Raw genomic sequence first — 27,988 nt, 5'->3', positions numbered from 1 at the left:
CGATTCTACCCGGAAAAGTGCCAGAGAATATTGACCTCCCCTCTGTTAACCAAAGGAGTGTATTTCTAAACAAGACAACTGGTGTAAGAGAGAGGCCTGAGCACCACAGTATCGAGACCTCTAGAACTGCAAAACTCCAATGACTTGGGCTCTTTTCCATATCCAGCTTTCACAAAAGACACAGAACAAACATTAATAGCTGCCAACGCATCCATTTCCCATTAAAAGGGGTAAACTGAAATTAGACCCAAGATCTCCAGCTCTATGAGAAACATGTTCAAAAGTGCATTATTGCTACTGTGATGCATCAAGTGCCCAAACTCTTGTAATGGCATCTTTATTGGTTCAGATCATCAATGGAAACAAAGGATGCTCACTGAAATCCCCGTTTTGTTTGTAGCCAGTCCGGAAGATTTAATGTGTCAAACGTCAAATGCAATTTACGGAGCTTTAATGGCTTTTCAAACCAAAGGAAATCCAGTCCATGTGAAATATCCTCCACCCGGCGTAAGAAAAGTGAAAAAAAAAAAAATAAAATCCATTCCCGGTGCGAGATTTATTAAGGCTTTTCTCCCATTTCATGTGTATGAGGGACAAAAGGTTTCGTAAATCAGGTCGAGTTTTCCAGTTTTATAACGAGAAAATATTGTCATATGAAAGAACATTCAGCATCAGTTTTCTTCAATCTTTCTCTTACTTTTTTTTGTACATCAATTAAAAATGATGGGCCCAATATATAGACTATGGCAGACAATGGTTTTTAAGCTACCGACAGTCATGCCTGAATTAAACCCAGATATTCAATGCTGGCTAGGTCTGGGCTCCGGTACTGAATATTCAGGTTAAGTGCAGTCACCTAATAGTTAACCTGATGCCGGCTGATATTCAGACCTTGAGCTCAATAGATGAAGTTAGGAAGTTTTTTCTATCCTAACTTTCGCTGGGTTTTACTAAGCAGCGTAAGAGCATTTTACCGTGGGCTGGCAAGATAAATGCTCCGATGCTCATTGGAATTCAATGAGCATTTGCGTCACCGGCCCATGGTGAAAAGCTCTTACGCTGCTTAGTAAAAAGAGCCCTTTATACGCCTCCTTACCGATTAGTGGACTGAATATCACAGCTAATCCGTTAAGTGCTGGCTCCGCCAAAGATCTGCCCCGGACCACCCCGGCACTAACTGGACAGCGCCGTGGCAGTCACAGAAAATATTCAGTAGCACCATGGGCCTGACTCTATAAATGATGCCTACCAATAGGTGCCAAGATTAATGTGCCTAACAATCTTTTTTTTTTTCTTTAATTGGTTAATTGGCGCCGATAATTGAAAGCACCATTAAAAAGTGATTAAAAAGCAATGTTAAAAAATTAATTTTCGGGTAAGCACCTAACTCATTAGGTGTGAGGTAAGAGTGTACACCAAGGTGCCTACCTGAAAAGTGGACTTGGTGAGGGGCGGAGTTTGAGCGCAGAATGAGTTAGGCTCCGTTTTTTTTAGACCGAGAAACCCCCGGTGCCTAAGCCACAAATGCCCAGTGAAGCCCAACTCGATTTAGGCACCGCTAAGCACGACTCTATAAACCGTGCCCAATTCTGAATGACACACGGTAGCTGTCGTTTTCCTAGGCACCCACCGAGTTAGACGCCATTTATAAAAAATCAGGCCGTCCCTGCTTAAGTGCTGCTGAATATGGGTGGATGACCAGCTCAGTGGTGTTCAACCAGGCAGGACCCTCTCCTGCCTACTTAAATCCTTTTGAATATCAGGTCCTACTTGTAAAAAAATTCAAACATGAGGGAACAAGAAAGCAGTGGCGTAGTGAGGGTGGAAGGCGTCTTGGGCAGTGGCGCCTCACGCCATGCGCCCCTTCCCCTGAACCTCTAACTTCCCCCCGCACAAGTAGCATCTCCAACTTGCTGCCCGCACCAGCTATGGTTCTCCCTCTGATGTCACTTCCTGGTCTCACCACCAGGAAGTGATGTCAGAGGGCAAGCTGCTGCTTGAGCCAGTGAAGAAATAGAGATACGGGGCAGTGAATTGAAGGTGTGCGGAAGGGGAGGGATGGGTAGGAGCAGGTGTCCTCACCAAGATGCCCACCCCTAACTATGCCACTGCAGGGAAGCCACAGAGCGGCCTTGTCTTTTTGTGCTGGACTTCTGGGCCTAGCCTCACTCTCCTCTCCACTATGCCATAATACCTTGCATGAATTTAAAATTTCCTCATTAGCAGAGGGTGAGGGAAACATAAGCTCAAAAAATAACAATATTTGCGTAAATATTAGATTTTCTAATATTTCTAATCACCTGTAGCTGATAAAAGTAAAATATAATTCAACATCTTACCTACTTAGTATAAAGCTTAGACTTTTAAACAGGAGTTCATCCACCTAGATACACACACATTTAAAAAAACACAACAACTCAGAAATATGAGGTCCAGTTTAAGAGGAACAACGCCTGTCCAGAAACCACAGTGATTAGCGTGTGGGAGTCTACAGACAAGGCAGTTAACGATGAGATTTTGAGCTTCCGCCAGATGTTGTACAAATAACACACAAACACATCGGTTTTGGTTTCAAATGCTACAGAGACGATGAGCTCCATCTTCTCTTCGCTCATGAGGCTTCAACGTGACTCTCAATGTGGAGGGACTTTGTCTCGGGGCGGTCACAGTCCAAGATACATTTACCTAGAAGAAAGAACAAAAAAAAAATCTCTTTTGTCTTATCTATTTTCTTTCATTTACATCAATGATTTCTGCATCAAATTTTATTCATAAAGGCCTTGATTCTATAAAAGATGCCTAGATCGGTGTCCCTAACTAATAATCGAAAGAATCATTAAAACCCATCAAAAACGATTAAAAAATTAATTAGTCTGTAGGCACCTACCACTTGTTTTTCATATATATATATTTATTGAATTTTCTAAAACACAAAATATATAATATACACAAATAAATGACTAAAATTAATACGAGAAAAACCAAAAACATTAATCGTGAGATGCTGTAATAGAATCACATTAACAATCCTAAAATAATTTAATTACAGTAGTTAAGCAAAGGTTCCCAAAGGTGCCATACTTAACTGCAATAATTTTTTTCATATTTTGCATAGAAGCACACCAAATTCCACCAATTATTCTAATCCAGCTTTGAGGAATCTTTACAATGTAAAATAATTAATTAATGGCTATCATGACTAAATTCCTTAGTAGCTGGGCTTTATAATTGTCTATCTCATTATTTAAGTCAGTAATACCAAAGATAATCTATATGAGAAAGGATGCGAGACAGAAAGCAAATAAAAAATGGAAGACCAGACTTTAATCCAATAGTCTTTCACATAAGGGCATGTTAAGAGCATATGTTCCAAGATGCCAACTGCCAAATAACAAGTCCAATAAACATTCCTTTGCTTGTTGTCAATCTTGCATAATTTCAATGGCGTACGCAAACTTTTATATACAAGGAAGAAATGAGATTACTAGCAGAATGTAAGGAGGTAGTTGCTGATAGCCAAATCTTCCCCATTGTACTTCACCTGGCTAAAAACCCAAATCATATTCCCACTTGAAGGTAGGCGTCTACAAGAGGAAAGTAGGTATAACTAGGAGCAAAATTTGGGGTGAAGTTTGAGTATGGAATGACTTAGTCGCATTCATTCAAGCCAAGAAAACCCTGGCCGAAATGGCAATGCACCCAAGGATTCGATGCTTACCGGCATCCTAGGTGTCATGGTGCAATTCTATAAAAGGCACTTAGCGAATGATTGACAACTGTGCCAAATGGTGCCTAGGAGTTTGATGCCATTTATAGAATCAGGGCCAAAAACTTTAAGTCAACCTCTTTGTTGCTATTTTCCCCATAACATTTTTTGAGCCTGTGAAGGTGCAGAATGCCTATAATAAAAACACTTGCCCTTCATTCTGTCATGTGAGCGCTTTAGACACCAGTTGCGCACTAAAATAATAAAACACCAAAGCTTCGTAGTGAAAAGCAAAGGGCTGCTGTCGAAGCCGTTCTTGTAACGATTTTAAAAAAGGCGACTCATTCTCCAAAAACAGTGCATGCAAATGAGATTCACCTAGCTGGTTTTAAGAAAGGCTTGGACAGTTTCCTGGAGGAAAGGTCCATAGTCTGCTATTGAGAAAGACATGGGGGAAGCCACTGCTTGCCCTGGATCGGTAGCATGGAATGTTGCTACTCTTTGGGGTTCCGGAATTTTGCTCTTCTTTAAGATTCTGCCTGGAATCTTGAGACTCTGGGGTTCCAGAATCTTTTGTTACTCTTTGGGATTCTGGAATGTTGCTACTCTTTGGGGTTCCAGAATCTTTTGTTACTCTTTGGGTTTTGGCCAGGTACTAGTGACCTGGATGGGCCACCATGAGAACAGGCTACTGGGCTTGATGGACCTTTGGTCTGATCCAGTAAGGCTATTCTTATGTTATTAATTAGATTAGATTAGAACCAGTATGTTCTGCTTATAAAATATTACCAATTACGTCCATTGCATGGTATATGAGGCAGCTATTGACCAAGTGTAAAGTGGTTGCACCTACGGTTTGGCATACAAGAACAGCTTTATACTAGTATTCTATGCTGGCTTAGATGTGCCCAGATGCTGTTACAGAACTGATGCTTAGCACAACCAGGTTGAGGGGTGGTGGATTCAAGAGCAATGCTAGGAAATTGTACTTTACGGAGAGGGTGGTGGATGCCTGGAACGCGCTCCCGAGAAGAGATAGTGGAGAGTAAAACGGTGACGGAGTTCAAAAAAGCGTGGGATGAACACAGAGGATCTAGAATCAGAAAATAATATTAAATATTGAACTAAGGCCAGTACTGGGCAGACTTGCACGGTCTGTGTCTGTATATGGCTTTTTGGTTGAGGATGGGCTGGGGAGGGCTTCAATGGCTGGGAGGGTGTAGATGGGCTGGAGTGAGATTTGACAGAGAATTCGACAGTTGAAACCCAAGCGTATTAGTTTAAAAGTATTTCCATGTGACTCATCGAATATCCCCTAGTCTTTTGTACTTTTTGAAAGAATAAAGTCAATAAATTCACTCTTACCCATTCAGGTTTTTGTAGAACTCAATCATATCCCCCCTCTGCTATCTCCCTTCCAAGCTGAAGAGCCCTAACTTCTTTAGTCTTTCTTCATAAGAGAGGCGTTCCATCCCCTTCATCATTTTGGTCACTCTTCTTTGACCTTTTTAAATTTCGCTATATTTTTTTGAGATACTACAGATGATTTCAACAACAGAGCAATAATTTCATGTTTGAGTTCTTTCAGTACACTGCAATGAATGCCATCTGGTCCATGTGATTTATCACTTTATCTTGCATTAAGTCAATGTACTTTGGTGTTACAAAAATTTCACACAGAACCAGTGCAGCCTATTTTTTTTTAATGCTGACACCCAGGTGCATACATGGAACCCCCTCAACAAAAATACCAGTGTCGGGATTCTCATGGACCCACTGACAAGTGATCTCAGAAGCCTCAATCACATCAGAAAGTAAGCTTAAAACCAGACTATTCTCTCTTTATTTACTTCATTCCTGGTTCCCAGTTATATGACTTGTGGACTCTTAATGGCACAGTGTTTATTAAAGTTAATTAAGGTAGGTTTCCCTACTGTTAATTCATATAATGGAATGCTTAATTATAACAAGGGGCAATTACAACCCTCTTTTACCCATCGGATTCAGGGCAGACAACACTAAGTAGAACAACATTCCCTGCTTCCAGTTCTTGTACACAAGACAAACTTGTTCATTCTGAAATGAAATTGCAAAGAAAAATCAAACTAATATTTCCATTAATGAAACCTAATGGGGTAACAGGACACTAAAAACAAACAGCAGCTAATGCAGAAAGGCACAGAGGGTGCAGGCTGCCCAACAGCAACAGTGGTGGTACAGTGGCTAAAGCTACAGCCTCAGCACCCTGAGGTCGTGGGTTCAAACCCACCCTGCTCCTTGGGAGCCTGAGCAAGTTGCCTAATCCCCCCAGTGCCTCAGGTATTGTGAGCCCACCGGGACAGACAGGGAAAAATGCTCGAGTACCTGAATAAATTCATGTAAACCATACTGAGCTCTCCTGGGAGAACGGTATAGAAAAATGAATGAATAACTAAATGCAAAACCACAGTCCATGCATCAGCTCTTTCCATTTCTGCAGCAGAGAAGCCATATTTTCCTCTCCAGCTGTCATCAGTTCATTTTCCATCTGCTGCCTTGTCAGAATAAAATCCCACCGTCTCTTCACAGCTGGCTGTACCACCAGGATATCAGACACGGGCAGCTGAGAGCACAGAGATAAACCATCGACGACGACACCCTGGGTTCCTTTTTTCAGCTTCCACGATGCTGTCAGCGGGACACAGTTCACTCGGCAAAGCCATTACCATAAACGCAATCTTACTGTATCTGCATTCTGTGCACATGCGTTTACAAAAGAGTCAAGCTACTGTGCACGTCTGCAAAATTTGTTTGGTACAATTCAAGATTTCTGAGCCGTCTTACTCCTTCTTCAGCTTTTCTGGAAGGTGTTTCAGTTCGCGCAAAACACAGGGGAAACAAATCCACAGAAAACAGAATAGTAAAAACAAGTGGAATTGTCCAATAATAAAAGGTGCAATAAATAAAGATGTCTTTCAACTCATCTGGACAAACAGGTAATCCTTTATTCTTCCAAAAATACTCGACCCGACATGTACATGTTTCGGCCCTACGGCCTGCGTCAGGAGTCTATAGGTAATGTATAAAATCATATAAACACATCTAAAAACATATGAACACAATAATAATAAAATATGTGATAGCAAAAACATAAAACACATTCAAAATATTATAAATATTAAAAATATAAATAGAAAACAGCAATTTGCATATACATAAAAACAAAAATATAATAACTAATATCGAATAAATTTATCATATAAATATCATATAAATTTAAAATCAACCTTAATGACAAAATATCATATAAATTTAAAATCAAACGTAATTTAGATATCAAAACAACGCAATCTATATATCAATAATAAATCAAAATGAAAAATAAGGTGATGAAAAAACACGTTGTTTTGATATCTAAATTACGTTTGATTTTAAATTTATATGATATTTTGTCGTTAAGGTTGATTTTAAATTTATATGATATTTATATGATAAATTTATTCGATATTAGTTATTATATTTTTGTTTTTATGTATCGGCTTATTAAAATATAAGTTTTGTATTGTTTAAAGAAACTTGTATATGCAAATTGCTGTTTTCTATTTCTATTTTTAATATTTATAATATTTTGAATGTGTTTTATGTTTTTGCTATCATATATTTTATTATTATTGTGTTCATATGTTTCTAGATGTGTTTATATGATTTTATACATTACCTATAGACTCCTGACGCAGGCCGTAGGGCCGAAACATGTACATGTCGGGTCGAGTATTTTTGGAAGAATAAAGGATTACCTGTTTGTCCAGATGAGTTGAAAGACATCTTTATTTATTGCACCTTTTATTATTGGACAATTCCACTTGTTTTTACTATTCTGTTTTCTGTGGATTTGTCAGGTGTTTCAGTTCCCCATATCTGAGCTGGCCTGCCTAATGAAAAATAGTACGGCCAAATCTTCTCTTGCAAATTAATTTCTTCATGTTTACGTCCTGCAAATCCCACCAGGACGGCGATCTTCCTAGGGAAAAAAAAAATGTTCCACATAGTACGCACACTGTTTTCTGACTGCAGCCATAAACCCAGACGATGCCTCTGTGGATGCCTAAATGTTATCGATTCTCCTTTTAGGATATTTAAATTGTCTAACCAAGCATTTGTCTGTGCCATCATGGTAGATGGGGGAACAGCCAAGCTTCGGAGCAAGCAACAGAAACCAGTTTCAGATGCAGAACAAGGAATTTGTGTTGTTTAGGGTGACTGTTTTTGGGTGTTTTTTTTTAAAGGAAATAATTTGGTTTTTACATCTGATGGGATGGGATTGTGGGGTTATATTTGTTATACTCATTTTTTTAATTACGGTAATTGCAACATGTTTTGGGCTCACTGGGATATCAAACCATGTAAAGAAAAAAACAGACAAAAAAAATATTTTTTTATTTAAATAAAAAGGGGGACAAGATTAAAACCCATGGCAAGCATAACCAGATAATGCAGCTGCCTCCTTCAGAACCAGAATTCACCAGTGCCGTCCATTTAAAGCTCAAGACACCTCTAAGCAGAAAATTTTAACCGGAAAATGGCCGACACTGCTGATATCTGCATGCATTCTGGCTGTGTCCAGGAAGTCGTCTAGAAACAAAACCAGCAGACCGGCATACAAATAAATACATTCTGAATTGCCCGACATGGCCACGTTTCGCTCCCTCTGGGGCTGCGACAGGGGCTAAGACAAACAAGTCAGTAGTGGTCTGTTTTTGAGCACAGCTCGCTGTTCAGGTTAAGTCTAGCTGTGGACACAGCACACGTTTTAAGAGCTCTAAGAGGGGGGGGGGGGGACGAAACATGGCCATGTCGGGCAATCGAAAATTGCCAATGTTCGTTGTAATTTATTTATTTTTATGCAGGTCTGCTGGTTTTGTTTTTAGACTGAATCGTACAGATTTTTGCAGATCGCTTGCCTGGTTTTTTTTGGGACCCATCCCAGAACTAAATGAATAAATTTGGGATCATGAGCAAGTTCCCCATCCAAAATGTATCTTTTAACAAGTGCTTTTAAAAAAAAAAAAAAAAAGAAGCATTTGTGTATTTAGCTTCTAATTCAGGGTATCGCAAACTTTGTGCCCCGAGATACCAGCGAGAATGAAAGGCACTGACAATAGTCGACTGCTTCCAGGATGTGTCTCTCGCGGTGCCTGCGCCTCTGCTCCTTCTCACCTCTCCTTCTGCAGCACCCTTTCCCCCCTCCCCCACCGGTGGTAATAGGTGGTTCAGGACCACGGCTGGAGGACATCCGCGCCATGTGTGGACGTTGACGCGACAATGTTACGCGACATCGTTGCGTCGATGTCCTTGCATTTCCTGGTGCCCTCCAGCCGCAGTGCCGCGATTAGTGTGCCGCAGTTTAAAAAGTCTGCGGCACACTGCTACTAATTCCGTAAGCTTGTGGGCACGATTTTTCGCCTAGGACGAGATTCAGTAAATGGCGCCCACATTTGGGCGCAGAAAAAAATATGAGCACCCAGCGCTAATCTAAAAATAGTGCTCAGAGTTGGGGGCTGTTTACAGAATAGCACACAGCGCCGGGATCGGCCCCCAACTTTTGCCGAGAACATTTCCGCCAAGTGAAACCTGGCGTATATCTTCACGTGCAAAATTACATCTCTAGTGAACACCCCTGACCCCCCCATGCTCCCCCCTTTTCAGCCATGTGCTAAAAGATTTACGCACATATCTTCATAGAATAGTGCTTTGCAGGATGTGCACGGAAATCCAAATTGTTGCCAATCAACCCCAGTATTGTTAGTACAATTAGTTCATTGCGCAATTCAACTGTGCCTGCAATTTTCAGCGCCGCATCTAGAACCTTGGGGTTAGTGCGCAAAGTTGCTTGCTAAGTTCTAGAACAGCGTCAGCTGAGCACCTAACTTACGGGTCCTTTTATTACGATGCGTTAAATGCTACGGCGCCCATAGAATATAAGTTTATTTATTTATTTATTTATATTTGATTAATCGCTTAATTAAAATTGTTTCTAAGCGAATTACAATATATAAAAGTAACATATACTTAAACATAATAATAAAATAAAAAAATAACATACAAGATAGTTAAGAAACCAGCAATTTATACAATGAATACAATAAAAAAAAAAAAGGATTTACATAATAAGTATATATGATGAGCTAATAAATTTATACAGTGAGAAAAAATAAACATAAAAAAGAAAGAGTTAGGAAAAAAGCATGGGAGAAAAAAAAAAAAAAAAAAAGAAAGGGAAAGAGGAAGAGCTCAATAGTAATTTATAAGTTGAAAGCATCCTTAAATAAAAAGCTTTTTAAATTCTTTTTAAAATCGCTTAGAATTTAGCGCACGCTAAATCAGTTGCACGCCTTAATAAAAGGACCCTCTTAATATAATTAGCTGATAATTGGTGTTAACACCGATTATAGCCAATAATTAATAGCTGACACTAATTAGCAGTTACACGCGTAACTGCGATCAGTCGGTATGCTATAAATTGCATGTGCAAAATGATCATGCGCAACCGCATGGAAAGCAGTGGCATAGTTAGGGGGTGTGAGTGGGGTAGACCACCCTGATCGCCGTCTTTGTAGGGGCACTGCCCCCTCCTGCACGCCTCTTGAAATGTTCGCTGGCGTGAGCAGCATCTTCCACCCGCTGCTCGCGCCGCCCTCAGCTCCCTTCTGATGTCACTTCCTAGTTGTTTTTGCACTTTTATTTATTTATTTAAAAATATATTACCTGCAGCATCCGGAAAAACATACACGATAAAATCGGAGCACACAATTAAACGTTAAAAATGAGTAACATTCAAGGAAATACTTTCTTGAATAAAAAAAGGGAGAGTCTACCGCACCTAACCTAAGGCACCATTTATAGAATATAGGCTGATGTGTCATTTGACAGTAGTTCATTTAAATCCAAAAGCAGTTTCTGCATTTTCTTTAGATCATTGAATTCAATTGCCAGTTGTCTAAGAAGTGTTTTTACATATGGATACTAACATTTTATAGATGCTGTTCCAGTTGGAACTTCCTGTTTACGGCTTGGCTCATGCTTTTAGAGCAGGGGTGTGAAATGTCGGTCCTCGAGGGCCGCAATCCAGTCGGGTTTTCAGGATTTCCCCAATGAATATGCATGAGATCTATTAGCATACAATGAAAGCAGTGCATGCAAATAATCTCATGCGTATTCATTGGGGAAATCCTGAAAACCCGACTGGATTGCGGCCCTCGAGGACCGACATTTCACACCCCTGTTTTAGGGAATGGCACAGAGACACAGTTTGTCCCTATGGCCATGGGCTCTGTCCCCGTCTCCGCTCCAAGGGTAACCGCAGGTACCCGTCCCCATGTCATGCTCTACACTCCCTGACAAAGACTATGACTGTGATGACAGAGTGAAATGCATTTTGAGGGGATACGAAATTGGGGGGGGGGGGGAAAAAAAATTTCACAGAAGTTACAGATAAAGGTTCAGCACGCCAGATCATGAATCCAGCTGACTGGAAGCCCTAATAAAGAGGAAAATTTCCCGTCCTAAAATATTAAACACTTGAAAGGATAATTTATACTTAAAATACATACTTTTATTTTGAAATCACTTTTATCCCTTCCTTTTCTTCTTTGGCTATTAAGAAGGTCACTAAAATTTCTGCAAGGACTTTGTCCTCGTCACTACCATCCACCAGAACAAAAAAAAAAGAGAGAAAGACACTGGAAATAAAAGCTTCCGACAGGTAAATAGTAAGCTAAAAGTTGTCTCTTTTACCCTACCTGTACCTATATTTCACATCAAACACTGTTGAGTCTTCATCATCTTCGTTGTCTTCATTGAGTGGTGCCATTTCTACTCTCTCAGCTGGAGTCGTAATAATATCATATTTTCGGGTTTTTCTTATCTTTTTTCCAGATCTAAAAGAACACAAAATTTTGAAAATCAGCATTTAAAAATTTATTGACAGAGAGCAGATATTAATATCTACTAGGAAGGCTCAATTAATCTGTCTACTAATATGACCCAATACATCTATAGCAATGTGGCTCTCCCTTAGTAGATCCAATTTTTCTCCCCTTTTATTTGAGCTACCAATTATGCTCTGCTCTAAAGTTCAATTTCTTGTCAATTGCAATCCAAACCCATATCAATCTTTCAAGACTGGGTTATAGAACCATGATCTTTTGGTGTCCAGGGTCAATGTAATTACATTACATTACATTAGTGATTTCTATTCCGCCATTACCTTGCGGTTCAAGGCGGATTACATTCCAACTAAAAAACAGGAATTACATACAAATTAAAAGGAGTAGAATAAGCGATGACATAGAATTTTTTAAGGTAATAAACATTGGATTCCAGGTGAATTAATCTCCCAACTGTCCTTTATAATGCAGTAAACCAGAACTTGATATGTTGATAACTTCAATCAGTTTAGAAGAGAGTATCATCCAATTCACCCTGCAGATAGTAAGGTACAGAACCAACCGTGGTACTGTAATTCATGGTCAACAGAGGACAAATCGAAGCCTTCTCGGTTGATTATACACAGTATGTTCTCTTGATATTTCACTTGCTTGCAATGTCAATGTAGGCCAAAGGCAAGGGCAGCTAACACCTTTTTTTATTTGAAGGAGGGATCCAAGCTCTACCTCCAACTCGCCCCTAATTCCAGCATCTCCTGTTCTTTTTCCCACCATTCTATAGCCCAAAATCATCTCCTCTATGTACCTCACCATGGCATCCAACATCTATCTCCTTCCCTTCTTCTCAACATCCCAATTCCTCTTGGTGCCTAGCATTCCTCTCATTCCCTACCATGGTATCTAGCATCTCTCCTTCCTTCTACCTCGGCCACCCCTAAGGTGTCCAGTGTGTCTTACATCCCTTCCCCTAGAGCAGCAACCCTACAATCAGCATTATAGAAGATGCATCGTATTGTAGCTGACCAACGTGAGACCTTAAGCATCTGTGCGTGCTAAAGGCCAGCTGGATCCTTCCCCTTCCAAACTCCCTGTTTCGGAAAGGGCGGAAGCCAATAGGCCTTCAGCACAGCTGTAATGCACCACTGCCCCAGGGGAAGGGAGGTAAGAAAGTAAGGGCCAGATTCTCAAAACTCACTGTACATTTAACGATGGATGCTAAACCAGTTCTAGACAGTTTAGCGTTCAAGTATTTTACCTGCTGATTCTGAAAACAACTCACCATGGTCTTTTCCATGCTTCCTTGCGGCCTCCAATTGTACTATGCAAATGTAGTACAACGAGGCCATTAATATTAAAACAAGAACTCCAGGTGATTCTCTAAACTATTTGCCCACTTTTTACAGGCAAAATTTTCTGGTACTGCCCGAGTGCTGATTGGCTCAGGCACTGACAGGAAAGGCACCTCCTGCCCACAAATTAAAAACAAGACACCAACCCTCCACCCCACCCCATTCCTCCCTCCCATCGATCCCCTTCTAGGGCCGTTCGATGCCCCCCATCCCCAGTACTTAAAAAGATAATAATAAAATAAAAATCAGCAGGAGGGGTGCCTCCTCCCCCGTACCTTTAAATTGAAGGATGGCAGGAAGCAAAATGGTGGGCCTTCCACTTCCCAGTGCATCCCGGGGGCCTAAGACCTTGATTACCTCTGGCACCTAAGACCTCCTCCCCAGAGCAAATCAGGACCTTAGACCCCTTCAAGTGCATCTCAGGATACACCGGGAAGGGGAAGGCCTACCATTTTGAAGAGGTGGGCCTGCCGGCAGGAGGGAGTAGGCATCCCTCCTGCCATCCTTCAACTTAAAGGTATGAGGGGGGAGTGAGGGGTAGTCAGAGGGTTGGGGGGATCCAAGCGGCAGGAGGGAGTAGACATCCCTCCTGCCAAGGCACAGGGGGGTGTATGGGAAGGTTCAGACAGTAGTGACCGAGGCAGGATGGAGTAGGCATCACTTCTGCTTATCTTGTACAGGGGTCGGGGGGAGGTGAGGCAGCAGCAGGCGAGTGGGGTGTCGGCGGGAGGGAGACTTCCTTCTGCTGCTCTCCCTGCAGATAATCAGCTGAGCCATCAGGACTTGGGGAGATCTGCGGCTGTTGATCGGGGCAGTAGAGCAACCTTGACAGGAGGGAGAAGCTCTTACTCTTCTGAGCGTCAGGTACAGTTCTTCCCCCACGTTAATGGCAATTCTCCACATAAATAGCATACATACAATTTGTATGCTATTGTGCTGAGAATCGCCAGTAAAAGAAAAAGTCACTCCCACTATGGCATTTTTTTTACCATGGGTCGAAGTCTTAAGAGAATCTGGCCCTAAACACTTTACAGTAGAGGGAGGAAAGGAAAACTTTGAAGATGTCATAGCACCCATGGAACTCCCTCTTCTGATGCCTCTGAGCCAAGGCATCTACCTTCCCATTACTTTTACCAGTGGTATGACTGACATTATCTTAAAGTGTTTACATCACTAAATAGCACTACCTGGATTAAGAATTGCATTTCTCTCACCAATTTGCTTTATCCCGCTTTTGCTCTCAGTCTCTTTGGCAAGCCACAACGAAGTCCAGTTGATTTCACTAATAAATCCCAACGAGACTATGCAAGTTTGAAAACAAAAACCAGCTTGGAGTGTGTGCAATTGGAATATTCTCAGAAAAATTAGAAGCAGGCCTGAAAGTGCCTCTCCAGGATTCAGGCCATAACTCATCCTGTAAATAATGAACTGTGACTCCGACAGCCTGTCCCCCCTCTTAGGACAGGAAACAGCTCCAGTCTATCAAACTTGTTTACAATGTAGGGAGTTAACAGGCTTTCTGCAGCTAAGGGAGGGGGCTTTTGGGGAGTGGTGCTGTTCTGAATCCTGGCGGGCCTCTTTAGGGGTTTCTTTGAAACATTTTGCCTGCAAACTATTTATTGTAAAAATGAGAAAAAAAAAAAACCCACATAGAGAGAGAGTTAACATTACTCCAGGCAGAATTCTGTAAAAAAATATTTGAAAATTCTGCGCACAATTTCAAAATTTTGCAAAGTTTATTTGTCGTGTTTTGCATAGAATTCTCCTCTCCTGAGGCCTGAAATTCCATTCCCGCCTTTTCCTCTCTCAGGTTCCAGCCTCCTCAATTTCCCTCTTTCCCTCCAACTGCAGTTCTGTCTCCCTCTAAATCCCACCACTCTCTCACTTGCACCCCGAATCCCCTCCTTGGCCCCCCACAGTCTGGCATCTCTCTCTTCCCCCCTCTCTCCGCTGGGGTGTGTCAGGAGGGGCAGAGTGGGAGTTTCATCACTAATCAGCGGTGCCAATGTAGCCGTACTAACTGGTGGAGTAGCACGCCAGCCCTTACTGCCTACAAAAAAGGTGTCCGTAAGGGCCAGATTTTCTAAACGGCACCATTAATCGATAACAGCCTTCAAAAGTGGCGCCAATCGCATGTCAATCTCACAACAGCACTGTTTGGAGAATCGCAGCTACGTGGAAGGTAATGTAAATGCCAGAAATGTAGGCCAGAAATGGCCAGAAATGGTAATGTAAAGGCCAGAAATGTAGGCCACAGTTTTTAAAGGCGTACATTTCATGAGACTCGCATCTAAGGAGGCGCCTAACGGAGTCTAAGGCCACTTCTGGCGTTAACCACGCCTACAGTGGCCTTAAGTGCCACAAGGCGCCTCTTTAGATGGGACAACGGTGCCATTTTTGGAACCACCAGTTGTCAAGCCTGAGTCCCCTGGACTCCAGGCTCTATAGGGCCCTCTGGCTACTCTTTCTTCCAGGCCCTCTGCCAGTCGCTCAGTCGTCTTTTCCTGAACGCATGCATTGAGGACTCTTGCAATCTTCTCTGAGTTCTCCCCAACTCTCACTTCCCTGGTCACTACACACATCCACCTGGCCCCCCTGCCAGTCGTCAAGCCTGGGATGCCCTCCTGGTCACCCCAAGCTCTAACGGGCAGGCTTACTGAGGGTTAGGCCGAAGCCAGCATTCCTCCCCTCAAGGGTCGCCTAGCCATTAAAAGATTTTGGGTTCTTATTCTTAATTCCTTTTGAATGGTTTTGCAATTGTTCTTTCAACATGAAAGAACAAGACCATGTTGTGTAAATTAGTGAAACAAACTCCTAATTTAATGCATTTTGAACTGTATTAGACAGCAGAACGTGAAAACTGTAGAACAATGAAAAGAGAAAGGTAGTGACGGAAATATATACACATTCACTTAAAAACATAGCTCTTGCATGTTCACACCAAAAATGTAATATCTGCTATTAAAAAACAAACAAAACTTTACAACCTAACAAAATATATAAAACCATTTAAAATCCATTGCTCTAGACAACTGAGCTACATGGCAGGGCTTCTAGGATATAAATAGACCAAGGGCTGAAGCCCAGAAAACTAGACTCTGAGGAAGATAATACTTCAAAGATAAACATAAAACACGATACAGACTATATTTAGTTGAATAGACCAAACTCAAGTTTCAAGTTTAATAATAATTTATTATCCCGCCTTTTCAAATTACAAAGCGGCTAATAATTAAGAAAAAACTCCTTAGGAAGTGTGTAAATATTGTGTACTTAGCTGCAATAGTAAACCTAATATTAGATGTGAAGATAGGTAGGACGATTGATTTGGTATGAACACATACATATAAGTAGGATGATCGATGTGCCGGGTAACATAGGTAGGATGATTGACTGATTATTACATTACATTAGTGATTTCTATTCCGCCAATACCTTGCGGTTCAAGGCGGATTACATAAGAATTGTCGTGAAATTAGGTAATACATGTTGGGCAATTTGAACATTTTTGATTTGATAAGGAGTAGACGGTATAGTAGGTGGAGCCTGGGATGGATCTGGTCGTGTTAAATAGGTTTTATGTATTTTTTGAAGAGTAGAGTTTTAGTTTCTTTTTTGCTGGTATCAATAACTCTATTGTAACACCTCTACAGAAGCTCATGCACACCGCTCCGAATTGACTGCCCAGTCATTAGTAACAGTATACAGGGTTCCCCTGTGAATTCGCAGACTCGCTCATTCGCGGTTCTCTCCGACCGTCTCTTCCTGTAGTAAAGTCGGGCTACACCAATCAGGAGCTGCGTGTCAAAGCAGCTCCTGATTGGTGTAGCCCGACTTTATTACAGGAAGAGGCGGTCGGAGCAGACCGCAAGTGATTTTCTTCACCCGCTGGTGCTCCAGCTGCCCTCTCCTGCCTCCCCTGCCTTTTGACAGGCAAAAAAACCGCATTTGCGGTTTTTCAAAATTCGCGGGGGTTCCGTTCGGGGGGAGTACTCTAGAAGCTCACAATAAACAATAAGCCTGCACCTTCACAAACTCCAGTCATACCTCAGTGCTGGCCAAGTTTTAATCTATAATGGAAATCAGATTAGATTAAGAGACAATCCCTGTTGGCAGGGGAGCACAAATATTTTTCGTAACGAGAATGCCCATACTCCCTTTTTATCTTGTCAACCTAGTAGAGTCATAGTGAAACCAGCGCCCACATCTATAACTGTCTGGCATTTGAAGATGAAAGATGCCAATCCATGTTGCAAATGAATTCTTCAGGGCCAGAGCAACTCAGCTAGAGTGGTATACAGTCCACAGAAGGGTGGGGCACACATTTGAGGGGGGAGATTGCCTTCAGGGGACTCCAGCCAGAGCCGTCCTGAAGGGGGGGGGGGATACATAATTATGAATTTTTAGGCTTCAAAAGAGGGTTTCTCGATATTCTTAAAGCCTCCTACAATACTGGAATATGTAAAAACCTCTAGGCCTGCTAGGAAGGATTTAAAATTGTTTTGTTTTCCCCTTTTACCATGCAAATCATGACCTACTTAAGAAAAACTTGTGTGAAAAGTCTGCATTTGAGAGACCCATTCTTTTTAGAAATGGATATGGGACAAAGACTTGAATTAGTCATGTAATTAAATATGAAATAAATGACTAAACAAAACCAAATTACAGTACCTGGATCCATGTGTTTGATGGGGGAAAGAGAAGTCATCATTTGATGATTCTATCATCCAGTAGCTGGATTTTTTTTCCTCATTTTTACTCAAGGGTGTTTTGGCAAAACCTCCGAGTCATATGCAAGTTCTTCATGCTCTATTCAGAAGAATCATGTGATAGAAGAAACTCAGAAAATCGATTCACTGGCTTCATTATCCACTTTCTGGCGCCAGCCTATTTTTAAGTCGTACCTCTACAAACCCTCGTGACAAGGGCCCAGAGACGCTGCTTTTGTCACAGAGAGCTTGCAGGAAAAGAGGCTCTTTTTTTCACTACCCTTTCTCCTTATTCCCAGAAAATTTTGGTCCTTAGCTAGAAGCGCAGGCTTTTATTAACAGTCTTAGAACCTACCCACCCCAATAATTCATTTCACGCCTCCCTCACTCAGATCCTAATTTTAAACCATTAAATTATATGAATCGACCATACCAGAGACAAGCTCCATTCATGTAAACTGTGCAACCAAGATTTTGCTAGGGGTACCAGACATACGGATTTACCCGGATATGTCCTCTTTAAAGAGGGCGTGTCCGGGTGTCCGGTTGGCACTTTTTCCCGGTTTTGAAAAGCAGATCGTGTCGAGAGGGGCAGATGCAACACAGTGACATCACATGCACGCATGCATGCACGACCCAATCGCATCCGCTCATGTGCGGGTGCCCTCCCGACCAATGAGAACAGGCTGAGGGGGCGGGGCTAGGTAGCACTGGGCGGTCCTGGGGGGCCTAATCGTAACCCTTCAGATAGGCAGATCCTCAATACCTAACTGAGGAAGGGCAACACTGTTGGAAAAAAGGAAGTCGGATCTGCAGAAATTATAAATAAGGGCAAGAAAGGCTCTTGCTTATTTATCCACTGCATGTAACATTTGTGAGCACTGAAAGAAATTCTGATCACCTGGCCCACGGAAGGGCCGTCTGGTAGACAATACATCATAGTAACTGCAAACGAACTAGATATTCGGCATTTTCATCACCCCTCTTTCAAGACCTCAATGCGCGTAACGCCAAATGATCATCAGACACTGACCTCGCTTGTATAGAATTTTCATGCAATCGATGCACAAGCGGATCAAGGCAATCTGTCAGAAATATAGGGACCTACGATTATACCAAACGGTGTCATGAAAATCTAATACCATCATCAGCTGGTTCTGAACGTGATGGGTTCCTTAGAATTAAAAAATATTGTGGGCCTGATGACTTAAGTGAAATGTGAAACATGGAGAAAGGTCTTTTGCCGTCTATAGATTTTACTGGACAGACTTTACTGACACGTGATCAGGTTTTTGCACTGCACCCTGAAAATCGGGACGCGCTTTTCAAGACTCAGACCCCCCAAATGTCTCCAGGCCTTTCAAAACAGAGTCCGATGATCGTGGCTGTGTACCTAGATCAGGGGTGGGCAACCAGGGCCGAAATCCAGTCGGGTTTTTTAGGATTCCCCCCATGAATACGCATGAGATCCATTTGCATACAATGGGAGGCAGTGCATGCAAATAGATCTCATGCATAGGCACACGTTAGCACAGTGGTATAGTAAGAGAGGTGAAAGGGGTGAGGTCCGCCTTGGACGCAGTCTTCCTAAGGGCGTGGCGACACTCCTCCTCCTCTCTGCCCCCTCGCTCGCTCGTCCCCCACCCCACACGGTCACTCCCCACCTACTCGCTTGCCGCTCCTCTCTTTGCTGCGCACACCCCTTGCCTTCTCCCATACCTTTTTTTGACGCTCTCCGATGTCACTTCCGGGAAGTGATGTCAAGGGAGGTGCACCCTTTAACCTTACTACACCACTGCGTTAGCATCTGATATCGCTTAGTAAAAGGGCCTCGTAGGTATTTGTTTTTAAAGAATAATTTCAAAACTATTTAGTTACATTGATCTCAGGAGAATGAAAATGATTTCCTAATATCTCACCTTTGATGCAGAAGAGAGAAAAAAGTGTCTTTTGCAACATCTGCAGGCTGCGGCATGAGAATGTCCTTCTTACAGAAATACCCAAGGAGATGCTCGATTAGATTTCAAGGGAAAAAGAATGTATTCCATTGACCCAGTCATTTTGCGTATTGATCCAGCAACAAGAAACTAGTCATCAAGATTAAGATGTACTGCGACCTTGACTGTTGGGTGTAAAATAGAGCTTCTAAGGTCATCGGCCACTTATGGAATAGGTTTCTCTGCTAATTTTCCTTGTGCATTTCTTCCCACTTAAGACACTCGCTCTCCCAGTTTTACTTTCTTATTGGGAATGGTTTAGGGTTTATTTTCTGTGTATTTTGCCTAGTTTTAATGTGCCGGTCTACCATTTCCCGTTGGATTTTATGGGCTGCTTTTATTAAGCTGTGGCAAGCGCTAGTGTGCGCTTGCCGCAGCTCAAAAGGGTTTCAAGTGGGATCGCCAAGGCATCCTGTGGTACAAATCCGATGTGTGCGCGCAAACCACGCAATGAAAAATGATCTCTCTCCGAGGAGACTTGCCTGGGGACAGAGAGGGTCGGATTCTGCAAACGGCGCCTAAATTGGCAAAAAAAAAAAAGGCGCCCAGTCACGTGTCTATCACGCTTCGGTGCTATTTAAAGAACCACAGCTAAGAGCGCCTACCACAAAATCTAGGCATTTACAGTGTAGGCCAGAGTTTTACTGGCCTATGTTCAAGACACCCAAGTTCTTTTGAGAATTGTGCCTAGCGGCGCCTAAGGCTATCTACACCCCTAACCACACCTACTTTGACCCTAGACACCATTATGCGGCTTGCTATAGATGCTAGTACAATGCCTTTCCCCCCCCACGTGCAACACTTTGTATTTGCTCACATTAAATGCAATCAGCCATTTTGACGCCCAGCCTCACAAGGTCCTCTTGCAATCTTTCACAATCCTCTTGTGATTTAACAACTTTTTTGTCATCTGCAAATTTAATTATCTCATTAGTCATTCCCATCTCTAGAGTGGAGTAGAACGGGTACAAGTGGACCGATTTTTCACTCTGTCAAAACTTACAAAGACTAGGGGACACGTGATGAAGTTACAGGGAAATACTTTTAAAACCAATAGGAGGATAGCGAAGCTGGTTTTAAGAAAGGTTTGGACAAGTTCCTGGAGGAAAAGTCCATGGTCTGTTATTGAAAAAAATAGACATGGGGGAAGCTACTGCATACCCTGGATCGGTAGCATGCAATGTTACTACTCCTTGGGCTTTGGCCAGGTACTAGGGACCTGGATTGGCCACTGTGAGAATGGGCTACTGGGCTTGATGGACCATTGGCCTGACCCAGTATGGCTATTCTTATATTCTTATAAATATGTTAATAAAGCAGAGGTTCCAGCACAGACCCTGGAGAACCTCACTAATTTACCCTGCTCCACTGAGAAAATTGACCATTTAACCCTTTGCACTCTTAATCCATAATAGGTCATTCATTACCTTCTAATTTTATCATTAGTCTTTCATGAGGTACTTTGTCAAATGCCTTTTGAAAATCCAAATACACAATATTGACCGGTGTCAGGTCAAAAGCGCGCCGGGACAAAGGCGCGCACAGACAATTAAGCGCAGCGCGGAGGTGCGCGCCACACAAAATAACTGTTTTTACGGCTCCGACGGGGAGGGTGTGGGGGGAACCCCCCCACTTTACTTAATAGAGATTGCGCCGCGTTGTGGGGGCGTTGGGGGGGTGGGGGGTTGTAACCCCCCACATTTTACTGAAAACTTCACTTTTTCCCTGTTTTTAGGGAAAAAGTTAAGTTTACAGTAAAATGTGGAGGGTTACAACCCCCCAAATCCCCCACAACGCCGGCGCGATCTCTATTAAGTAAATTGGGGGGGCTCCCCAACAAAACCCCCCGTTGGAGCCCCTAAAAACTGTAATTTTCTTCGGCACGCGCCTCCATCTTGCACTCAGTTGTCGGCGCGCGCCTTTGTCTTTCGCCGAGTTGTCTATGAACCATATTGACCAACTCGCCTTTATCCACATGCTTATTCACTTTTTTGAAGAAATATAGTAGATTGGGTGAGGCAAGATTTCTCTCGACTATGGGCTAGATTCACTAACCTGCCCCAGCACGGATCGCTCTATAGCGATCTCCACGCATGTGCAGACCATCATGTGCTGGACCTCCGGCCCGACACTTTTTTTCTTTTCTTTTTTAAAACTTTTTTTTACGGCCCGTGGTTTTAACCCTCTTAAAGCCTACGGGTTAAAACCACGGGCTTACACTGCGAGGAAGGGTGGGAGAGTCGGGGCAGGCAGGCGATGAGGGAAGCTCGGGGCAGGCAGGCAGGCAGATCGGGGAAGCAGGAGATCGGGGCTGACAGGGCTGAGAGCAGGGCGGCAGAAGGCAGTCGGAAAGGGCTACAGAGACTGGTCCTCAGCAGTTGCTTTTTGGGTTGATCAACCAGCATGCGCGGGTCGGAATCGGATCGCAAAACAGGTTAGTGAATACTGGAGGAGGGAAATCGGGTCACAAAGGGTACACGATGGGTTTGCTTAGTGAATCTAGCCCTTTGTTGGCTTTGTCTCATTAACTGAAGCTTGTGTATATGCAAAGGGCTTAACAAAATGTCAAACCAAAAGCTTGTTATCTTATCACAAACAAACAACAAAGATAAAACAAAAACAAGCTCTCTTTTGGTATTTCTCAACAATCCCAGGAGGTATTCACAAGGTCACACACATAACAGGCAGCCCATTTTCACAATCAAAGACGACGGTACACTAAAATGAAAAAAACAACGAAAACTGCTCATACAATCAATTTACCATAGTTGCTGCTTCTCCAACCCCAACCAGGTTCGTCAGAGGGGCTCAAAGGTGTCGCAAGGCAGCACCACTCACCCAAAAGGGAATACTTGCAGAACAGAAAGGAGGAGAAGTCACAGACACATGCTCGGCTATTGCCCACCTGTTCTGATACCCAACTAATTTCTAAACAGCACTATATTGGTAAATGCAAACAAACTTGTGATGTGTGAACAAATTACAGTGGTACCTCGGAATCCGAACGCCCCAGAACTCAAACGACTTGGAATCCAAACTTTTTTTTGTAGTAAATTATGTCTTGGAATCTGAACGCCCTGCACATTGTATATGTGTCTTTCTGCCCCAGAACCTGAATGCTGCTTTGGAATATTTGTTAATATTTTTACCTTAAAATCCAGTGTATTTCCTGTTAAAATTTGAGTTTGTGGGACCCAGGAATGGATTAATCCAATTTCTATTATTTTCAATGGGAAAAACTGTCTTGGAACTCGGGGTTCTGGAACGGATTAAGTTCGGATTCCAAGGTATCACTGTATAGATGTGGTTGATATGTATATTTATTATGATTAAGATAAATTAAAAAACACTTATAAATATGTAAAAGCCTAAAAAATTAAATTATTTAATAAGAAGGACCCGGTGAGGAATGGGTTCGTGAAGCCAGATACAATGAAATTGGTTTGAGTATCTGGTGGTACCTCTGAGGGTCATTCATACATCAACTAGGATTTACTTATTCGGTAGTGTGAATACATTGGAGGTGGCTGAGAGGGGGTCCCCTGATACCCAACTATGCATATTGGAACCTTAAGCATGTCCAGAAATCATGGACTGGCTCATCTCACTGCTGAGCTTGTGATGTACCAGATGAGGGAGGGAGGGACCCGAGATTTTTGCACATGCTTAAAAGTGTCCACATAAGAAGTTGAAATCAGCATAGGTGGCAGAAGCTGACTGAACATAGACTCAAGAAAGGTTGGTAGGCTTTGAACATAAGAACATAAGCATCGCCTCTGCCGAGTCAGACCACAGGTCCATCATGCCCAGCAGTCCGCTCTCGCGGTGGCCCCCCAGGTCAGTGACCTGAAAGCTATCTATTATTTAAGACATTTTGCCTGTATAGTATCCCTCTAATTATACCCTTCAATCCCCTTTTCCTTCAAGAACTCGTCCAATCCCATTTTGAAACCCAAAATCGTACTCTGCTCTACCACCTCTTCTGGAAGCGAGTTCCAGGTGTCCACCACCCTCTGAGTGAAGAAGAACTTCCTAGCATTTGTTCCGAATCTGTCTCCCTTCAATTTTTTTGAGTGCCCTCTAGTTTTTGTTGCCCCCGCCAATCTGAAGAATTTGTCCCTCTCTACCTTTTCTATACCTGTCATGATCTTGTATGTTTCTATCATGTCTCCTCTAAGTCTCCGCTTTTCCAGGGAAAAGAGCCCCAGCTTCTCCAGCCTCTCAGCATATGGAAGGTTCTCCATGCCCTTTATAATTTTTGTTGCTCTTCTCTGGACCCTCTCGAGTATCACCATATCCTTCTTAAGGTACGGCGACCAGTACTGAACGCAGTACTCCAGATGCGGCCGCACCATCGCTCTATACAGCGGGAGGATAACCTCCTTGGTTCTGGTAGTGATACCTTTTTTGATAATGCCCAACATTCTGTTCACCTTTTTCGAGGCCGCTGCGCACTGTGCCGCTGGTTTCATTGTTTTATCCACCAAAACCCCCAAGTCTTTTTCTAGGTTGCCTTCCCCCAATATCGTCCCCCCCATCATGTAGTTGTACATCGGGTTTCCTTTCCCTATGTGCAGGACTTTGCATTTCTCTACATTGAAGCTCATCTGCCATTTATTTGCCCACTCACTCAGTTTGTTCAGGTCCCTTTGAAGTTATTTACATTCCTCAACAGATCTAACTGTACCGGAGAGTTACATGGCTGGACGGGTCTGGTGCCAGCAGTATAGCCAAGCAAGGAGACCAGATGAATCTTGTTTCAGAAAGAGCTTTTATTGGCCTTCAAAGCCCCACAAATGGGAGACCGGTTAAAAAATAAGCTGGTGTCGCCTGACCCCTGAGGGAGGGCACTGGAATGGGAAATAGTGCAGATGTTAGGGGCAGAGAGGGCGCATAAGACTTTTTTGATAGAGGTCTGCAGGAGAGAGGACATCACACTTCCACCCCCCAAGAACCTACAGAGTTCATCTTCTGACTCTCCTCCCCATTCCATCCTATCCCTCTCATGTCCAATATCCTTTCCTATCAATCCCATGAACTGGCAGGTGCTGGGGAAGAAGAAATACATGGGTATGAAAATTGATTCTCAAAAGTTACGAAAGTCATCTGCACCATCCCCAGCTCCCGAACAAATCCCCAGGATGGCTTGCTTCCTCTCAGCAAAGTCTCTGAGGGCAATTATCCCCCCCCCCCTTCATTGATTCTAAAACGTTCCAAATGACCCTTCTCATAAAAAAAGCTTAGGGAGTCCTTAAAGCACAAGTACAAAAATGGAAGAAATCCATCCATGAAATAAGTTACATTTTGCATTACATCTGCAGATTCTATCATTTCCAGATTGCTTAATGCACGCAACAACGAAGCTGGTGGCAGGAGTCCTAAAGAGGACAGTTGTGCCGAGTAGAGAATGACATGGGGACAAATTTTTCCCCATTCCCACGTGAACTCATAGTCCCGTCCCCCGTGAGTTCTTTTCCTGTCCCTGCCCCATTCCTGCAAGCTCCGTCCTCATCTGCGCAAGCCTCAAACACCTTAAAATCATAGGTGTTCAAGGCTTGTGCGGTTAAGGCAGAGCTTACAGGAATGGAACAGGGACAGCAACAAAACCCACAGGGATGGGACGGGTCATCCTTCAATTTGCACACACCTGCTACCTCCCACCTATTCAATGCCCTTAACTGGCCTCACGTTCATAATAACTGGCCTTTTCACTCGTACGCCTTTCTGGTGAAGTTTAGCACTCAACCTGCCAAACAGGAATGGAAACTATAATCCCTTGCTCATCTGCATAGCAGGATCACAGACAGTGGGATTCATGTAATCATCCCCTTTTACCCCACAATCGTCTGTCAGTATCCCACAACTCTGTTACATAGGGTCCCCTTTTATTACATTACATTAGTGATTTCTATTCCGCCATTACCTTGCGGTTCAAGGCAGATTACATCCAAACTAAAAACAAGAATTACATTTCAACTTTGAAGTAATAGAATAAACGAAGAGATAAAATTTTAAGGGATAAATGTAATGTAATGTAATGTAATTTATTTCTTATATACCGCTACATCCGTTAGGTTCTAAGCGGTTTACAGAAAATATACATTAAGATTAGAAATAAGAAAGGTACTTGAAAAATTCCCTTACTGTCCCGAAGGCTCACAATCTAACTAAAGTACCTGGAGGGTAATAGAGAAGTGAAAAGTAGAGTTAGAGGAAAAATAAAAATAAAATAAACATTTTAAAAAGACAGCATTGATCTAAATACTTTGGAAGGTAGAGGAGAGGAGAGAAAGGAATAGAAGCAGAATGGGGAGCCGTTGAACAGTAGAATTCTGGAGAAATTTAAATGATAGAAATAGAACAAAACAAAGACAAAAATATGGGGTTTAGATAATGTTTGGTAATTAGAAAAAAAATTAGAGAGTACTAAGGGTTTATAGAGTGTTGGATGTTGGGCTGGATAGGTTTAACGTGTTTTTTGAAGAGTATGGTTTTAATTTCTTTCTTGAAGGTTTATGGCTGGAAAAGCTCATTTGATTTCCATGTCCCATCAGCGATGGGTCAGGACACTGCGGTTCGTGCTCTTTCCAATGTGAGTGGTGCCCTGACTGGAAAAGTCAGTGCTTCCCCTCGTTCCTGCAGCGATGGTGGCATTTTTTTTGCAAGGGGCCTTCTTGCCACCTTGTTGGTAACTTTTAGCAGCTTGCAAGGGTCAAGAAAAGCAAAGGCAAGGCAGAACTGGTGAGTTCTTCCACCAAAAGGAGGGAAAGCAGAAGAGATTTGGGGTTTAGCTCATGGTTTTTTCAGGAGCAGCTCATGCTAAGTTGCATTCCGGTATAATAAGAGGGGAAAAATACTCGAGTACCTGAATATAAACCACTTAGGTTATAAGTAGTAAGAGCACTTAATGTAGCTGGTTTAAAAAAAAAAAAAAAGGTTTGGACAAATTCCTGGAGGAAAAGTCCATACACTGCTGTTAAGACAGACATGAGAGAGGCCAGCGCTTGCCCTGGATCGGTGGCATGGAATGCTGCTACATTTTGGGTTTTTGCCAGGTATTTGTGACTTGGATCGACCTCCGTGAAGACGGGCTACTGGGCTAGATGGACCCAGTAAGGCTAGTCTTATGTTCTAAGTGGCATTATAAACGTTTCTACCACGATGTACTTCGAAAACACTTCCAGGAAAAATGGATTAATCTTACCATGTTAATGTCATTTTGAAAGTTTTTATATTATGGCTGTCTGTATACAGTCTCTTCCTCTGTAAACTGCTCTGAACTGTTTGTGGCATTGCGGTATATAAAAATTAAGTTGTTATTATTATTCTTCAAAATAAATCACATAGAGCACTAGTGAGGTTTTAATCCTAGTTTGCACACACTCTCTCTCTCTCTCCTCCCTACCATTAGACGCAGCTCAGGGCTTCCAGAGTTCACCCTCCTCTTACCTGGCCCGGCCCTGGCTGTCTCTATCGTGCATTGCAGGGTCCCTCCCTAGGCAGAGCTAGTGGGAACAGCAACAGAGACCCAAGGGGTAGTGCAATAGCACCTTGCAAAGGCTTCCTCCCCCTCTTTTCTCAATGGAATCACTCACACCCCCCCCACCCCTTACAGCTGATCTGCCCCAAGTCCCTCCACCTGTACTTGCAGATCCGGATCACCAGGCAGACGACGAGCAAGAAGGAGAAGGCACAGGCCACGATCACGGCGACTTTGACGGTGAGCAGGTGCTGCAGGGAGCCGGGCAAGTAGGTGGTGAAGAAAGTGTTTTCGCCGGCGGTGGCGTTCTCGCCCGCCGCCTCAGTGCTGGAGTTCAAAGCCCCCGGATCCAGCTGGGGCTCGCCGCTCTGTACCCCGATCGCCGCGGCGGAGAGCGCCAGGGGGTCCTGGGCGAGCAGCGCCACCAGCAGTGCCACCAGCAGAGCGGGCATCTTGCAGCCGCCAACCCCCCGGGAGATGGCCAGGGCTTGGCGCCCCTCTCGCTGCAGCCTGAGCCGAGTGTGCAGGAAGCGGGCAGGGCTCCAACACCCGGAAGAGTTTTTGCTCCACGTAGTGCTGAATCATTTGATCTGGGATGCAGGGGGGAGTGGTGCGATCTGGGAAGAGGAGCGCGCTTACCAGCTGCTCTTTTCCTAGGCAAAAGGAGACCCCCCCCGCCCCTTCCCCCACGTTTAAAGGGCAAGGTTGTTCACGGTCCAGGTTTTACATTTAACTGGAGCAACCTTATTCAAAAATATTTCTTCTCTAGGGGAGGGGGGTCGTAGGGTTACCATATGGCTCACTCCGTGCCACTCTCTAGAG

General features: G+C 43.1%; 2 protein-coding genes across 2 annotated transcripts in view; both read right to left on the bottom strand.

The window, feature by feature from the left end:
- Positions 1-2,460, bottom strand: part of LOC117348212 (F-actin-capping protein subunit alpha-1-like) — a 46,525-nt gene extending 44,065 nt beyond the window's left edge. Inside the window, exon 1 of the mRNA XM_033919989.1 lies at positions 2,340-2,460. The gene's annotated coding sequence lies outside the window, so the exon portion shown is untranslated. The remainder of the gene's footprint in view (positions 1-2,339) is intronic.
- Positions 1,247-27,788, bottom strand: FAM174B (family with sequence similarity 174 member B). Its single transcript, XM_033919992.1, has 3 exons — positions 27,326-27,788; positions 11,485-11,622; positions 1,247-2,685 (listed from the first exon to the last, which is right to left on the bottom strand). The coding sequence occupies exons 1-3, from the start codon at positions 27,616-27,618 to the stop codon at positions 2,682-2,684; spliced, it is 435 nt and encodes a 144-aa protein (XP_033775883.1). The 5' UTR covers positions 27,619-27,788; the 3' UTR covers positions 1,247-2,681.
- Between the last annotated feature and the right edge of the window lie 200 nt (positions 27,789-27,988).

The sequence above is a fragment of the Geotrypetes seraphini genome, chromosome 14 (assembly GCF_902459505.1).
Source record: "Geotrypetes seraphini chromosome 14, aGeoSer1.1, whole genome shotgun sequence".
Taxonomy (NCBI): Eukaryota; Metazoa; Chordata; class Amphibia; order Gymnophiona; family Dermophiidae; genus Geotrypetes; species Geotrypetes seraphini.
Note: the sequence above shows the minus strand (reverse complement) of the source record. Positions and strands in the feature narration are given on the sequence as shown.

Coding starts and splice junctions, on each gene's coding strand:
- FAM174B (XM_033919992.1), bottom strand. CDS start 27,618: ATGCCCGCTCTGCTGGTGGCACTGCTGGTGGCGCTGCTCGCCCAGGAC. Junction 11,623..27,325: donor ATCCGGATCTGCAAGTACAG/GTGGAGGGACTT, acceptor GTGTTCTTTTAG/ATCTGGAAAAAAGATAAGAA.